At 47.6% G+C, this 17940-nt stretch overlaps 1 protein-coding gene across 3 annotated transcripts in view; it reads right to left on the minus strand.

The window, feature by feature from the left end:
* DLGAP2 (DLG associated protein 2) overlaps positions 1 to 17940 on the minus strand; it is a 776206-nt gene that overhangs the window by 694339 nt on the left and 63927 nt on the right. The window contains exon 2 of one of the 3 annotated variants that reach the window (XM_082715287.1): positions 451 to 557. The exons of the other annotated variants lie outside the window; for them this stretch is intronic. Within the exon in view, the coding sequence (XP_082571413.1) occupies positions 451 to 465 (15 nt within the window). The 5' untranslated portion in view covers positions 466 to 557. The remainder of the gene's footprint in view (positions 1 to 450; positions 558 to 17940) is intronic. 3 annotated transcript variants of the gene reach the window in all.

Consider the following 17940-nt stretch of genomic DNA (forward strand, 5'->3'; position numbering starts at 1 on the left):
CTGGTGTTCGCACACAGGGAGCGGGGTCCCAGCCCGCGGGGCCTTCCTGAGCACCCAGCTCTGGGTGTTCCGGGAACGTGCAGCAGTGACATGTGCGCGTCCCTGCTCCGCTGTGAGCGGCTCCGCGTCCCCAGCTCGCATGCTCCCACCCCGACGCCACATGACAGCCTCCGAAGGCCACCGTAACGGAACAAGAGCACAGCCACTCCGCTCGGCGGTTTCCGTCCTAGCCTCCACGGGCCCGTGCACACACTGGGCACACCCCCCACGGCCGGCGGCCAGCGGCGGAGACCCCGCCGACCCCCTGGCCCCCGCCATGTCCTCCAGCACGGCAGAGCCATAGGCATGGTGCCTCCGAGCGGTCAGCGCGGCGTCCAGACGCCAGAGCCCCTCCCCGCCCGCGTCCCACCGCCGGCCCGCGGGACATGGGGAGCACAGAAGGGACATTACCTGAGCAGTCCCCATCGTGGCTGGGCTGGGACAGGCCGAGGGTGTCCAGCGGCAGGTGCTGTGAAGCCGCACGGGGCTCAGGGTCGTGCCTCACGTGGTGCCAGAGCCTACGGTGAGGAATGGACAGAAATGGGGAAGATATGATAAAAAAAAATGATAATAATAAGCAACCTCCCCCCATGGAAGAGAAAACACGTGGAATGTAGACAGAAAACATGAGTCCGCATGATATTAGAGCCACTGGGAGCCGGGCTTTGGCAGAGGCACCGTCTGCACCAAGCAAGGCCAGGTCGGTTTAACACCCTGAAACATGGTGTCTATTCGCGCAGACCTATGTGCCCGGGGCAGGAAAGAGGTCACTTCTGCAGCAGGGCAGGATGAGGCGAGACATCACCTCCCACCTTCAGACCCCGGAACCGGAGAGAAGTGCAAGCAGTGACTCTGAGCCAGGGCTGCGGCTTCCCGGAGAGGCCGCGCGTGGGGCGGTATTCGTGGCCAGGGCCGGCCCTGCGGTCCGGGAACCCAGGGCGGCACCAGGCTGTGAGCTCGCTCTGCGTGCAGGGTAGACCGCACGGGAGGCTGCGGAAACGCGGTGGAGGGGTGGTGCCAGGCCATCGTCCTGACCGTCCTAAGCCTCCAGGGAAGCCGGCACCCAGCACGGCACCCCGTCAGCCACGTGCGGCGGGAGGTCTCCTCCAGGAGACGGCTGGTGGCATCAGGCGGGGAAGACGTGACACGCTTTGTTCCGACGGGGCAGCGGCCGTCCCAGAACGCGACCCCAGTCCGTTCACGCGCCCTCGGAAACCGCCCTCGGGCTCAGCAACTTTCCGCGAAGGCCTAAGTCCCCCGCGCAGCGCTGGGCTGCCGGAACGCCCTCCGTCCCCAGAGTCTCTGGCCAGCCCCGTCACCGGAGGCCACACACGTCCTTTCAAACGCACGAGCCTCCTAAGGTAGGGCAGCAGCTGGGTCTCCCGTGGGCGAGCGGGCGCCGCAGCCCTGACGGTGAGGCACACAGCCCCGGACGGCGCTCGCCGGTTCCCGACCCCGACAGCGACCTGCCGCAACGGCCACCTACGCTGCGGGTGTGTTTCCAGGCACGTCCTCCCGGAACACCCAGAGCAACAGCCACCTGCTCACTGGCATGACTCCCAGCCGGAACCAGGACTGCTCCTGCGTCTCCCTCCTGAAGGCTCACGCGGACCCTGCAAACCCCTTCCTGGCGGGCACCCGGGTTGTCTCCGGTTCTTCCCGACGCCTGAGAACTCCGCACATTTCCGTATGTTTCTCAGTGAGTTTGTGCAGAGCACACTTGTGGGAGTGGCCGTAGCGGTCCCAGGACATGCGTGTGCACCGCACCCACCGGCTCTGCGGTGGGTCCGCACTGGAAGGAGTGTCCCCACTGTTCTCGCGGATCCGGAGGGGCTCGCCGTAGGACTCCCGACCAGATGTGCTCGCACGCAGACCGCCTGTCCCACACGCGTGTCTGCTTCTTTGGGGGACTTTCTAATGACTGTGTAGCACCCCGTATACACTCCAGACCCGTCTGCGGCGTCCGCTGCCACCCTCCTCCTGCTTCCCATGCCCTTACGTCCTCAGTGGTGGCTCTCAGCAAGTCAGATGGGCTTAGTAGGATTCATGTGCGAATCGATCACTCCCTTCTTTAAGGGCTTCTGTTAGTAGAACCACCTTCCCCATCCCACAATTCAAAAAATACATTCAAGGGGCGCCTGGGTGGCTCAGTGGGTTAAAGCCTCTGCCTTCGGCTCAGGTCATGATCCCAGGGGGTCTGTTTCCCCACCCCCCTCTGCCTGCCTCTCTGCCTGCTTGTGATCTCTGTGTCAAATAAATAAATAAAATCTTAAAAAAATGCATTTAACTAAATTTTGTTATACCATTCGTACAACTATTTCTAATGACAAATCTGTAAATTTGAGTTGAAAGTAGAAATTTTCCCTCCAATGGCTAACCGACTGTCCCAATAAATAGGTTTGCTGAATAATCCATTTTTTCCACCAATCTGAAAATGCCATTCGTGCAGAAAATACTGCGCTACGGGTCACTTTACCTCCAGGAGCACAGGGACACCTGCTTCTCTCTAGGAGACCAGAACTGTCATCGTTCAGGCTGTCTTCAAAACTTTCTTGTTTTATTTGTATTTATGTATTTGACAGACAGAGATCACACGTAGGCAGAGAGGCAGGCAGAGTGAAAGGGGTCTCTCCAGCCCTCCCCAGCACTCGGTAACGTTTTCTGCCCCTTACAAAAATCCCATCGTTTGGGGGTTTCTCTCCTATAGACTTTATCCTGTTTTCTCCCACAGTGTCCTGTAGGGCTCCCTCCTCCTGAGAATGAACGCGTTTGGCCGTCACATACGGGACAGTTCATGATATTTATTCACTGACCTTCTACTTGTTCTATGTCTCCATGTTCCTACTTACCCAGTAGACTTTGCATGGCCTCTTCCTTTTTCCACTGGACATTTCTAACATCTCCTGTCTTTTACTTTCCCACGTAACCTTAACTGGAGACCCCAGAATCACAGGGGCCAGCGGTGAGCACGCTGGTGTCGCCACTGTGATCCACAGTTTAGCACCCCCGGCCACGACTCTGCTTGCTGTGGGGTTTCTGGTTAGATGCCGAAGCCTGGTCAGGAAGTGCCCTGCCGTGACGCGTAGACGTTCAGCCTAAGCCGCGGCTCTGGAGCTTAGGACGCTCAGGGTGTCCCGACACAAGCATGTGTGTGCTGTTCTCCCAACGGGCTCATCTTACCCTAACTACAACAGAGGCTGTTCCTGAACCTCTTCCACTTACGGACAAAGCCCATGTGCTTATGTTAAACACAACTAGATGCAATTTGCTAGGATTTGGTTTATGGAATTTATATTTACATTCTTAAGTGAAATCAGCCTTTTTTCCTGCTCTAATAACAAGTTTGGGAATTACTCATTAAAAGAGAGTGATGGTTAAACACTGAAATAGTTTGGATAACGCACAATCATCAACTCAGAAATTGGTGCAGAATTTACCAATAAAACTGATCCTGTAGCTTTCATAAAAGTACATATCAGAAAATTTTTAATTTTCTCATGGTTACTGAAACGTTCATATATTCTAGCTTTTGTTGGATCAACTTATGTCACTTACATTCACCAAAAAAACGAATCATCTCATCTCCATTTTCAAATCTCTCGGTAAAGATGCCTGCAGATTATACAGCCCTTTTAGCCACTTGTGATTCTATCACAAACTTTATCCCTAATTCTTTCTTTTTAATTTTTTATTTTTTATAAACATATATTTTTATCCCCAGGGGTACAGGTCTGTGAATCACCAGGTTTACACACTTCACAGCACTCACCAAAGCGCATACCCTCCCCAATGTCCATAACCCCACCCCCCTTCTCCCAATCCCCCCTACCCCCCGCAACCCTCAGTTTGTTTTGTGACATTAAGAGTCACTTATGGTTTGTCTCCCCCCCCCCATCCCATCTTGTTTCATTGATTCTTCTCCTACCCACTTAAGCCCCCATGTTGCATCCCCACTTCCTCATATCAGGGAGATCATATGATAGTTGTCTTTCTCTGCTTGACTTATTTCGCTAAGCATGATACGCTCTAGTTCCATCCACGTTGTCGCAAATGGCAAGATTTCATTTCTTTTGCATAGTATTCCATTGTGTATATATACCACATCTTCTTTATCTACTCATCTGTTGATGGACATCTAGGTTCTTCCCATAGTTTGGCTATTGTGGACAATGCTGCTATAAACATTCGGGTGCACGTGCCCCTTCGGATCACTACGTTTGTATCTTTAGGGTAAATACCCAGTAGTGCAATTGCTGGGTCATAGGGCAGTTCTATTTTCAACACTTTGAGGAACCTCCATGCTGTTTTCCAGAGTGGCTGCACCAGCTTGCATTCCCACCAACAGTGTAGGAGGGTTCCCCTTTCTCCGCATCCTCGCCAGCATCTGTCATTTCCTGACTTGTTGATTTTAGCCATTCTGACTGGTGTGAGGTGATATCTCATTGTGGTTTTGATTTGTATTTCCCTGATGCCGAGTGATGTGGAGCACATTTTCATGTGTCTGTTGGCCATCTGGATGTCTTCTTTGCATAAATGTCTGTTCATGTCTTCTGCCCATTTCTTGATTGGATTTTTTGTTTTTGGATGTTGAGTTTGAGAAGTTCTTTATAGATTTTTGGATACTAGCCTATATCTCACAAGTCATGTGGGAATATCTTCTCCCACTCTGTCAGTTGTCTTTTGGTTTTGTTAACTGTTTCCTTTGTTGTGCAAAAGCTTTGATCTTGATGAAGTCACAATAGTTCATTTTGCCCTTGCTTCCCTTGACTTTGGTGATGTTTCTAGGAAGAAGTTGCTGCAGCTGAGGTCAAAGAGGTTGCTGCCTGTGTTCTTCTCAAGGATTTTGATAGATTCCTTTCGCACATTGAGGTCCTTCATCCATTTTGAGTCTATTTTCGTGTGTGGTGTAAAGAAATGGTCCAATTTCATTTTTCTGCATGTGGCTGTCCAATGTTCCCAACACCATTTATTGAAGAGGCTGTCTTTTTTCCATTGGACATTCTTTCCTGCTTTGTCCAAGATTAGTTGACCGTAGAGTTGAGGGTCTATTTCTGGGCTCTCTATTCTGTTCCATTGATCTATGTGTCTGTTTTTATGTCAGTACCATACTGTCTTGATGATGACAGCTTTGTAATAGAGCTTGAAGTCCGGAATTGTGATGCCACCAACTCTGGCTTTCTTTTTCAATATCCCTTTGGCTATTCGAGGTCTTTTCTGGTTCCATATAAATTTTAGAATTATTTGTTCCATTTCTTTGAAAAAGATGGATGGTACTTTGATAGGAATTGCATTAAATGTGTAGATTGCTTTAGGTTGCATAGACATTTTCACAATATTTATTCTTCCAATCCAGGAGCATGGAACATTTTTCCATTTCTTTGTGTCTTTCTCAATTTCTTTCATGAGTATTTTATAGTTTTCTGAGTATAGATTCTGTGCCTCTTTGGTTAGGTTTATTCCTAGGTATCTTATGGTTTAGGGTGCAATTGTAAATGGGATTGACTCCTTAATTTCTCTTTCTTCTGTCTTGTTGTTGGTGTAGAGAAATGCAACTGATTTTCTGTGCATTGATTTTATATCCTGACACTTTACTGAATTCCTGTACAAGTTCTAGCAGTTTTGGAGTGGAGTCTTTTGGGTTTTCCACATATAGTATCATATCATCTGCGAAGAGTGATAATTTGACTTCTTCTTTGCCGATTTGGATGCCTTTAATTTCCTTTTGTTGTCTGATTGCTGAGGCTAGGACTTCTAGTACTATGTTGAATAGCAGTGGTGATAATGGACATCCCTGCCGTGTTCCTGACCTTAGGGAAAAGCTTTCAGCTTTTCTCCATTGAGAATATTTGCGGTGGGTTTTTCATAGATGGCTTTGATGATATTGAGGTATGTGCCCTCTTTCCCTACACTTTGAAGAGTTCTGATCAGGAAGGGATGCTGTACTTTATCAAATGCTTTTTCAGCATCTATTGAGAGTATCATATGGTTCTTGTTCTTTCTTTTATTGATGTGTTGTATCACACTGACTGATTTGCGGATGTTGAACCAACCTTGCAGCCCTGGAATAAATCCCACTTGGTCGTGGTGAATAATCCTTTTAATGTCCTAATTCTTTACATTCTTAAATTTTCTCTTCATTGTCTTTACGAGGCTTCCACAATTTGGCTATCTGCAAGACATTTTTTAATGTTGTTTGTGGTTGTTGTTGAATACTGAATCCTTTGTTATATGTTTTATGGGAGTGTAATTAACATATGTTCTTTTAAACATGAAGAATCGACGTTGTATCTAATCTGACCTGAATAAACAGAGGATTTGTTTTTATGTCTGAGTTTCGCCCACCTATGTTTATTGTGATTACTGAAAAACTAGGACTTCCATTGCCCTGAGAGTTCACATTTAATGCTGTTCTTTGTACTTTTTTATTCCTCACTGCCTTATATAGGATTTTTCACTAGATAGGATTTTTCCTTAAATAGGATTTTTTGGTGCCTATATTTTATTTCTCCCTCAACAGTTTTAACATATGCAAGTATACACATATTTTCCTAGCAAAGCTATTAATCAATATGTCTAATATACTCTTGAAGACAAGAATTTGGGATGCTCACACGCACCTCCAAGTCCACAGCGCCCTCCCCACATACTTATAAATAAATGTGTCCTTGATCTCTTGACTAGCATCCTTCTGGGTTCATTATTCCTCGTGCTCAAAAATATCATGTTTTTCATTTGACATGGTTTCTGTGTGGTAAACTGTCAAGCTCTTTGAATGTCTGAAAAGGTCCTTCTTTTGCTTTCAATGCTGAATGACAGAAAAGGTAAAGAATCCAAAAAAATCCAACAGACAGCCTCAGGGACATATTGTTACTTTGAGCAATTTCTCATTAGTCTATAAGCAATTCCTGTTCTCTTCATAGACTGCTCAGCATTCTGTCTTTACCCGGGTCCCGCTGTGTTGTACAAGTATGGGTCAGATGGGCCTCTTATCTTCACTCTGGCCTAGCAGCAGGTAATAGAATGTTTCTGTACCGACCTTTTTTACTTGAGTTTTTACTTAAATTCCAGTCAGTTAATATACAGTGTAATATTAGTTTCATATGTACAATACAGTGAATCAACACTTCCGAGCATCACCTGGTGCTCAGCAGGACAGGTACCCTCCTTCGTCCCCACCACCACCACCCCCCACCTCACCTCTGGGACCATCAGTGTATTCTCTGTAGTTAAGAATATGTTTCTTACGCCTTTTTTTCCTTGCGCTCATTTCTTTCTTTTTTTAAAATTTTTTTTAAATTTATTTTCAGCGTAACTTTATTCATTGTTTTTGCACCACACCCAGTGCTCCATGCAATCCGTGCCCTCTCCAATACCCACCACCTGCTTCCCCCAACCTCCCAACCCCTGCCCCTTCAAAACCCTCAGATTGTTTTTCAGAGTCCATAGTCTCTCATGGTTCACCTCCCCTTCCAATTTCCCTCAACTCCCTTCTCCTCTCCATCTCCCCATGTCCTCCATGCTATTTGTTATGCTCCACAAATAAGTGAAACCATATGATAATTGGCTCTCTCTGCTTGACTTACTTCACTCAGCATAATCTCTTCCAGTCCCGTCCATGTTGCTACAAAAGTTGGGTATTCGTCCTTTCTGATGGAGGCATAATACTCCATAGTGTATATGGACCACATCTTCCTTATCCATTCGTCCTTTGAAGGGCATCTTGGTTCTTTCCACAGTTGGTCGACCGTGGCCATTGCTGCTATAAACACTGGGGTACAGATGGCCCTTCTTTTCACTCCATCTGTATCTTTGGGGTAAATACCCAGGAGTGCAATGGCAGGGTCATAGGGAAGCTCTCTTCTTAATTTCTTGAGGAATCTGCACACTGTTCTCCAAAGTGGCTGCACCAACTTGCGTTCCCACGAACAGTGGAAGAGGGTTCCCCTTTCTCCACATCCCCTCCAACACATGTTCTTTCCTGTCTTGCTAATTTTGGCCATTCTAAGTTGTATAAGGTGATATCTCAATGTGGTTTTAATTTGAATCTCCTTGAGGGCTAGTGATGATGAACATTTTTTCATGTGTCTCATAGCCATTTGTATGTCTTCATTGGAGAAGTATCTGTTCATATCTTCTGCCCATTGTTTGATATTATTGTCTGTTTTGTGTGTGTTGAGTTTCAGGAGTTCTTTATACATCCTGGAAATCAACCTTTTGTCTGTCCTGTCATTTGCAAATATCTTCTCCCATTCCGTGGGTTGCCTCTCTGTTTACTTGACTGTTTCCTTTGCTGTGCAGAAGCTTTTGATTTTGATGAAGTCCCAGAAGTTCATTTTCGCTTTTGTTTCCTTTGCCTTTGGAGACATATCTTGAAAGAAGTTGCTGTGGCTGATATCGAAGAGGTTACTGCCTATGTTCTCCTCTAGGATTCTGATGGATTCCTGTCTCATGTTGAGGTCTTCTATGGTTCAACATTCGCAAATCAATCAATGTGATAGAACAAATTACTTTGAGAAGAGAGAGGAACCACATGGTCCTCTCAATCGATGCAGAAAAAGCATTTGACAAAATCCAGCATCCGTTCCTGATTAAAACGCTTCAAAGTATAGGGATAGAGGGAACATTCCTGAACCTTTCATAAATCTATCTATGAAAGACCCACAGCAAATATCATCCTCAATGGGAAAAAGCTTGCAGCCTTCCCGTTGAGATCAGGAACACGACAAGAATGCCCTCTCTCACCACTCTTGTTCAACATAGTATTAGAAGTCCTAGTAACAGCAATCAGACAACAAAGAGAAATAAAACATATCCAAATTGGCAATGAAGAAGCCAAACTCTCTCTCTTAGCAGATGACATGATTCTTTATATGGAAAACCCAAAAGACTCCACCCCTAAACTACTAGAACTCATACAGCAATTCAGCAATGTGGCAGGATACAAAGTCAATGTACAGAAATCAGTGGCTTTCTTATACACTAACAATGAAAATACAGAAAGCGAAATTAGAGAATTGATTCCATTTACTATAGCACCAAGAACCATAAGATACCTGGGAATAAACCGAACCAAAGGAACTCGAGGAAATTGAAGAAGACACAAAAAGATGGAAGACCATTCCAGGGTGAGTACTTTATAGTTTTCTGAGTACAGATTCTTTCCCTCTTTGGTTAGATTTATTCCTAGGTATCTTATGGTTTGGGGTACCATTGTAAATGGGATTGACTCCTTAATTTCTCTTTCTTCTGTCTTGTTGGTGTATAGAAATGCAACTGATTTCTGTGCATTCATTTTATATCCTGACACTTAACTGAATTCCTGTCTGAGTTCTAGCAGTTTTGGAGTGGAGTGTGTGCCTCCTCTGGCCAGGGACTGGGAGGCTGCCATCTTCATTCCCGTCCTCCAAAGCTCTATGAAAAGCCCTCAGGGAACAAAAGCTCTGAGAGTGAACCTGAAGAGATTACTTAGCCGGGTTCCTGGCAAGGGCAGTGCAATTCCGCCTCATGCAAAGACACTTGAGACTTGGCAACAGGCCCCTCCCCCAGAGGATCAGCAAGAACATCCAGCCAAGGCCAAGCTCACTGATCAAGAACAGCGGAATTCCCTATGACCCTGACATTGCACTACTGGGTATTTACCCCAAAGATACAGATGGAGTGAAAAGAAGGGCCATCTGTACCCCAGTGTTCATAGCAGCAATGGCCACGGTCGCCAAACTGTGGAAAGAACCAAGATGCCCTTCAACAGACGAATGGATAAGGAAGATGTGGTCCATATACACTATGGAGTATGATGCCTCCATCAGAAAGGATGAATACCCAACTTTTGTAGCAACATGGACGGGACTGGAAGAGATTATGCTGAGTGAAATAAGTCAAGCAGAGAGAGTCAATTATCATATGGTTTCACTTATTTGTGGAGCATAACAAATAGCATGGAGGACATGGGGAGATGGAGAGGAGAAGGGAGTTGAGGGAAATTGGAAGGGGAGGTGAACCATGAGAGACTATGGACTCTGAAAAACAATCTGAGGGTTTTGAAGGGGCAGGGGTTGGGAGGTTGGGGGAACCAGGTGGTGGGTATTGGAGAGGGCACGGATTGCATGGAGCACTGGGTGTGGTACAAAAACAATGAATACTGTTATGCTGAAGAAAATAAATAAATTTTTTTTAAAAAGGAAAAAAAAAAAAAAAAAAGAACAACGGAATTCCAGAGGAGGGGAAAGCAAAGCATGAAATTTATGGCTTTGTCCCCATGATTCTTTAATCTTGCAAAATTATTTAAATTTTTAAAATTTTGCTTCTTTTCTTATTCTAATTTTTTAACTTTTCCTCTTCCCTCTTTTAACGTTTTTTAACTAGTTTATCTTAACAATACCTTTCTTTAAAAAAAATCTTTAAACCTTCATTATTAGAATTATACTCTATCCTTCATTGTATCTAATTAAATTTTTGTATACATATAGGGTTTTTTCTCCTAAAAAATTCTGGGATACAACTTCTTCTAATAGATAAAAATATACTCTAAATCTAGCACAGGGCTTGGTTCTAGTCTCCAGCCTAAGCAAACTCTCTCCACTTTCTTTTTCTTTCTTTTACTAACCAAACTATCTTATCAATTCCTTTTTTGGAATTTTTTTAAAATTTTCATCTTTACAGTCCAACGACCCCATCAAAAAAGAGAATTACAGACCAATATCCTTGATGAACACCAATGCAAAAATTCTCACCAAAATACTAGACAATAGGATCCAACAGTACATTACAAGGATTATTCACCACAACCAGTGGGATTTATTCCAGGGCGGCAAGGTTGGTTCAATACTAAGAAATTTCTTCAGCTTCATCTTCTAGTTCACAAATCTTTTTTCTGCTACATCTGATCTGCGTATGTCCACTAAGCTTTCATTTCAAGGGTTCCAATTTTTATACTATTTCTAAGCACACTCCCTCCTACGCTAGCTGCACAGGTGTCCCCCATAGCACACAGGCTGCGAACAGGGATGCATGAAGGGTGCTGCCTCCGGGATCCAGGCTTCATTAGTGACACGCCTCTGAGCGAAGGTTCCGTAACCACAGATGATGGTCCATAACATGCAAAGTGGAGATGACCGGACTCCCCTCACAAGGCAGTTGTGAGGATTAAGTGGGTTATTCATGTAAAGTCCTCAGAACATTGGTGGGAACGTCCTAAGACTCAACACATGTTGCAAACATATGTTTTTGCAAACGTGGGAAAAGGGTTAGCCCACAGAGTTTATGACCCATGCAATGTGGCCAATTAATTCAGTTATACTACCTGGTGTTGGCAATGTCTATTCTAATTCTCACTGCTCCTAATTTTAAGGAGAAAGAAAACTAGATTCCCATTGTAAATCTCTGCCTTTTTCATGACATCCCACTCATATTTTGCGGATGAGATTGGGGGCCTTTTTCTGAGTGTTCCTCTGGTCTACCCTTTAAATGTACTTTACTAGGAGCCTGCCCTCGATAATTCAGCCTGTTTTGTCTTTCAAGTCATATGTACACTTGGATGGCCTACTTTTCCTCAGCTCTGTCCCCTCATCTCTCACACTGAAAGCAGCCATGAAGCCTGTTTCTGGGGCTCCAGAAAGTTGAGGGGCAGGATGAGAAGCAACTCCTTCCTGCTTAGCCAGAAAAATGCAGACTCTCCCATCAGTGAAGAAAGGAGAGACCTCAGACTCTTTGGCTCTTCTGAGTATGCAGAGCTGGGGGAGGGAGAAAGGAGTGCTCCCCAGCTCCAAGGGAGAACACTCAGGTCAAGAGAGAACGCCCCTTGGTGAGGGTCCAATCGGCAGCACCTCTAAGCTTTGTAGACCCTCAAACCTCCTTTAGACTTGCACTGTATAATTGTAATATAAATTTAACTTTCCATTTTTATTCTTCCCTGCTGAAAAGAAAAGAATAGGTTTTAAGAAATCAACACACACACACACACACACACACACAGGCTTCAAGAATGGAAAGTAGAGCATGGTTTATATTTATATTTTATACACAAGGTGTTTTCCCTAATAAAAAGAAATAACATGAATATGGGAATCTACTTTCCAAATCGTAAAATATTTTCCCAATTACAGCATACATACATGCATATATAGCTATCACACCAAATATTACCTACCTAACTTCTAATATCCAAAAATATTTTAACTGACCTTCCCAAGATATCTCAGGTACTTTTTAGTTTTTGAAAAAGAATATGAGGGCACGTGGCAGGCTCAGCTGGTTGAACATCCACCTCTTGATTTCGGCTCAGGGCGTGATCTCAGGGTCGCGAAACTAAGCCCCATGTCAGGCTCCGTGCTCAGGAGGGAGTCTGCTTGAGATCCTCTCTCCCACTCTGCCTCTGCCCCTCCCCCTTCCTCTCTAAAAAATAAGTAAACTTTTTTTTAAAAGGCTTATGAATCACATCCCTTCCTCAAGTACCTGCTTCCTCCTCTCTCCTCCACTGTCCCATCTTCACTCTGACTGCTCTGCAGGGAGAGAGCAGTGTCCCTGCAAGGCTGGAGGTGCACCGAGCGCCACGGGACAGGGATGCACACCGCCGCTTGGAACAAAATCACGTCCAAGGGCTGAGGCTTCATCCACGAGCCTTTGCCCCGGCACAGAAGCAGCCTGTGCCGGGGTCTCCAGCCTCTGCTGTCACGGGAACCAACTCCCTGAAATCAATATCCCTAGACAGAGACAGAAGCGAAGATACACAACCGATCAGTTCTGTGTCTTGGAGGGCCTTGACCATATGCATCTTAGTAGCAATCACATGGTGCTTGGTGGCAGGTAACAGAAAAATGAGCTCAAACCCGCCTAATAAGAAAGGCTGTTTACCAGCTCGTGTGGATGCCAAGTGAGCTCAAACCCGCCTAATAAGAAAGGCTGTTTACCAGGTCGTGTGGATGCCAAGTGCAGAGCCTCGAGTTGCTCTGATTCCTAGCTCCATGATGCCAAGTACGTGGGAGTCCTGTCTTCTTTATCTTATGATCACACCTTCAACCCAAAGCCAGTGACTCCTCACAGTGGCAGGACAGCTGCTCAGAACCCCCACAGATTTTTTGCTCACCTCCAGGGTGAGAGTATGAGTTCTATAAGCAACCTTAGAAACAAGGAAACCTCTTGATCAGAAACCCCTTTCCAATGTCGGAGGCTTGAGTCAGGTTACATGCCCACTGGAACACAAACCCACGGCCATGTGCATAGCTGCGCCCCCCAAAGCTCCTAGGCTGCACTGGGACTTGGGGGTGTGGCAGCGGTGAAGCTGCGGGCATTCCAGCAGAGACAGGGTCCTGACGTCGCAAGAGAACAGAGGATCCGTCCCAGCCCACGCCTGCAGCCTCCCCACAAGTTCTCACTTTTCCACAAGTATTAAAGCAGGACAGCCAAGTCGGCAGCTACCCAGAGCTATGCCACTAATCACAACACCCCGTCCTAGTAAGTCTGGCTATTGCATTGAAGTGTGTCCCTGAGTAACACAAGTGCGCTTCTAGATACTTACCTGGCAGGGGAGATACCATGATCACAAGTGCGCTTCTAAACGCTGGAAATGTGTCAGAGGAGGACTGAGTGCTACACGGTTGGTACAGTGAGTGAACCGACACGGGACAACATGAAGACATCAATCCACAAACCCCTGTGAACCACTCCTCTTCTGTCTTCAGTTTAGAAAATCATTAATAAATTGGGCAAGAAAATTCATACCTTTGCAGATTCTCAAGTTGAAAATGGTACTAAATTTGGTTAGTAAACAAGATTATGGGAAACCGTGATGTGGCACATGCCGTAAACTGGAACTGTGGAAAAGGATTCGCAGTGTGATGAGGCTCATTTATGGAACGGGCTTCAAATACCGTAGTTGGCAACGGGCTGTGTGGGAAATCCAATTACCAGAGCACTGCACGTTTCTATCGTCATATCTGCAATCGTTTTATAATCGTATTGCCATTAGCATAACATGTGTAATGGTGTGTGCCAGAGAAGTCGCTCTATGTTTTGCTTAATATTTTAACTAATGACTAAATAGATAATAAGCAGAATTTCATTATAAAATGCATTTTGAACAATCTGAATGATCACGTGTTGCAAGAACCAGGAGACTTGGAGGGATGAAAAGACAGAGGTCAGAGATGGAGACATAAGCCACACTGCGTTCATGTGACGCCCACACGCTGCACAGGGAGAAGGCAGACCTGATGTCTTCCGGATCGTGAACAGTGACAATAAGACGGTTTCTTTAGGAGGAGGTCACGGTAACCCCAGTGCCACGGAAGGATGCATCCCCCTCTGAGAAAAAGGGGTTGAGCCCAAATCACCACCTGCAGGTCAGGGCTCTCCGTGGCGGCCCCCCGACTGTGGCCCAGGGCTCCTCGAGGGCATCACAGACCAAGGACAAACTGGCACAAGTGACCATTTCTCTGGTGAGTCCGAAGGACCACAAGCCGGTACTTCCCGTGACAAAGTCTGTTGCAGGAAACAGGACAGTCAGAGACATCCTACCCACCACTCCTCGTGCTTGAGGAATGATGGTCTCCATCCTGTCGCGCCCTCCATGACACCAGGGATGAGGCCGTCAGCCCGGCCGCGTACTGCTGACAGATCTACTCACATGAAAATAAGCTGATTTTTTTTCTGAATTCAGTCAAGTCGCTTACATTGGTAGACACATTCTAATTTGTAACACAAGGAAGAACTTTTGTGGGTGCCTGGGTGGCTCAGTGGGTTAAGCCGCTGCCTTCGGCTCAGGTCATGATCTCAGGGTCCTGGGATCGAGTCCCGCATCCGGGCTCTCTGCTCAGCAGGGAGCCTGCTTCCCTCTCTCTCTCTGTCTTCCTCTCTGTGTGCTTATGATCTCTTTCTGTCAAATAAATAAATAAAATCTTAAAAAAAAAAAAAAGAACTTTTGTCCATAATCCTATCTTTTTTCCAAAAAAAAAGAAAAAAAAAAGCTTACAATCGGGTAAATCAGGCACTCATTGACCTAGGGCAGGGTAATAGCCACTGCGAACCTGCGGCAGGTCGTCAGCTGGTAGTTGCCCTGGGGGTACCCTGCGCACCTCTGCTTCGGAGAAGCACCGTCTCTTACCCCGTCGTGCGCCTACGCGGACAGAGGCCCTGCGTGGTGCTCACGGACGCGCCTGAGGGTCCCACCTTGGGGCAGCTCATGCGTCCCTCTCCCCGGAGGCACAGGTCCCAGTCGGCAGCTCCCTACTGTTCCGGGGAGGGGGGCCATTCCCAGTCCTCCTGGTGCTAGAACTCTCTCCCAGGGGCCCGGTCCCTCCCGTGGGAGAGAGGGGGCTTCTCCGGGTCTCCGCAGACCCAGGAACAAATCCTGAAAATCAAGAGAGGTGACTGTGACCCCTGCCTCTCAGACTCCGGGCCCGCCGTCTTCCGTGAAAGACACCGTCGCTTATTGGCCACCCGCAGGCCCTTCCTTTAACATCTGTCCGCACAAACCCGAGTCACACCCTCGCCACCCAGTCCCCGCCCCACACGCGCATCCCAAGACGACATCCGGGCGGACATCCCATCCGTGGACCCCGAGATGCGCTCGCGGAGGACCTCCCCGCACGGCACCCCCCGGAACACCTTCCCACCCTTAAGCTCACACCAGCCACGACCCGCGCCCGTGAGTGGGTCAGCGTGCACCACACCGCTTACAGGGGCCACGGCCGGGACTCCGTCTCAGACCGGACTTCAAGGTCAGTCATTGACAATCCGAATGACCTACGTCCCCCGTGGGCTCTGCGTTTAAAAGTACAACAAACGCAGTTGCTAGCGTCCCCCGAGCTTCTCCTCCGGCTGTCTCTGCCTCCCCGGTCCTCTGCCGCTCCTCACCTCCCGCTTCCCCTCCATTCCCGTGGGCCACGGTCCTCCTCATCTCAAAGGCAGCTTCATGTTCAAAGGGAAAGAGGTGCCGGTGAGCAGAGACAGCCAAGAAACTGCCTTTCAGATTTGGGGACAGGGATCAGATTGTACAGCAAACAGACGTATCTTAACTGGAATCTCATTCTCCCGGCTTCCAGCGAGCAGGAAACAGGAGGCGGAGAGCTTCGTGTTTACAGAGAAGACACAAACACTCCATGCTTCCGGCCCGTCAGGAAAACCCAAGGTCACCAAAGACCGTCACAGAGGAGGGAAAAGTCCAAGAACAGGACGCTTATGAAGTGCATGCCACCTGAAAAAGGTGCCAAAATTCTGGGCGACAAATTATTTGAGGTCCTCTGCCCGAGCCAGGAGAGGTAGGAGACAGCGTACAGGTTATAAGGGAGGCACCGGCACTGTGGGGAACACTGGGGTTTGCACACCCCAAATCTCGCAGCAGGGGTCAGTAAGAATCTCCGCTGACCCCTCCTTTCAGCCCGGCTCTTCTGTGTCCTGGCTGCTTTGTAATGAGAATAATCTGGTATCCTTCCTTGTACATAGCACTGATTTAGAAAACCTCCTTAGTGAGAAGAGGGGCATGACCTTTAAACCGTAAGTGGGTAGGAAAGCCGGCTGCCTCACCGGCCAGTGGCCACAGGCCTGAAGCTGCCTCGTCGACGGTGCTTTCTCTGAGCTGTGTGAGAAACGGCTCAGAGAAAGGAAACAGAGGTCTGGCTTCCAACTCAAGCACCTAAAATTCCAGCAAGTCCGCAATGAACAAGGTCAAAGGCCCCGTGCTTGTGTCTGATCTCTCTGCCTGGGGGGTGCCTGGCCCTCCTGCAGGACCACCTCCCTCTCAATCCACATGGGCACGTGCCCCACGCCAGGGATGGGCCCACGATCCTGCCCCACACGTGGCAGCGAGTCCAGAGGTGCACACGCCACTCAGGGGCCAAAGGAGGGTCGCTGCTGTGGTTTTTGCTGGAACAAATGGGAATGACTGTTGGGGTGAGGTCAGGCTGCAGCTACCATGGGCTGCCAGGTGGAAGCCACCTAAGAGAAGGCATGGGGGCATCAGGAAGGTCTCAGAGCACCCACACCCTAATGACATCATCTGAGTCCTAAGGTCCGGCTTCCATGATCCTATATGCAAGCCCCATGCACACCCGGTGTGTTTGCAAACCATAGTGACCCAAGTATCTGTCACTTGTAACAAAATAACCCTACCTAATTGAGTAAGCTACAATTCTATCGTAGCAAACTATTGGCTGGCTTCTTCTGGTTCTAAGATCTTACCTTATGCCCAATTTTCCAGTGGGGTTTCCAAATGGTCTTGGCAAAGGAAATTAGCAAAATATAGCATCCCGTCTTTTCTACCTTCAAAATGGAAGGGCGGAGAGGGGAAACCCAGCGAGAACTAACAATCCAGGCTGAAATCTCGATTATGTAGTTGCCCACGGAAATGTAATTATAAGTGTTGGTTAGGTTCCCAGCTTTGTTCGTGTCCAAACAAACGAGAAAAGACTAACTCACAGGATATATAGGACATGGAAAACTATAGCTTAAACATCAGAGTGCAGACCCTTCTGGAACCTTAGACACTGCAGGTGGTTAGCACCAAGGATGCCGTGGAACACGGCTCTCCTGACTCCTGGGAGCCACCAGAATTTGGGAATGCATTCCCGGAAAGAGCATTGCAGAGAGTGCGGGCGAGTGAGGCATGGGACGAGAGGCATCCCAGTCCCAGCGGCTCCTCCTCAGGCAGACTCGCAGCTTTGTGGGCAATCGTGAGGCCTGGGAAAGGAGCCTGGCGGAGGGAGGGAGGCTGGGGCAGGACCCTGGAGGAAAGCAGGAGCGGCCATGTCTAGAGACCTGCACCTGTACGGCTCCAGCAAGAGGGTTATCCTGGGCATCGTGAAAGGGGAGAAGTAACTTCTGACAACTGCAGTTCACTTGGGGAGCAGATCCCACCCACTCCTAATTCCCGGAGTGTCGGAAGCTGTAGGAAAAGGAGGGGGAGTTGGT

This window comes from Mustela nivalis (assembly GCF_964662115.1).
Source record: "Mustela nivalis genome assembly, chromosome: 20".
Lineage (NCBI taxonomy): Eukaryota > Metazoa > Chordata > Mammalia > Carnivora > Mustelidae > Mustela > Mustela nivalis.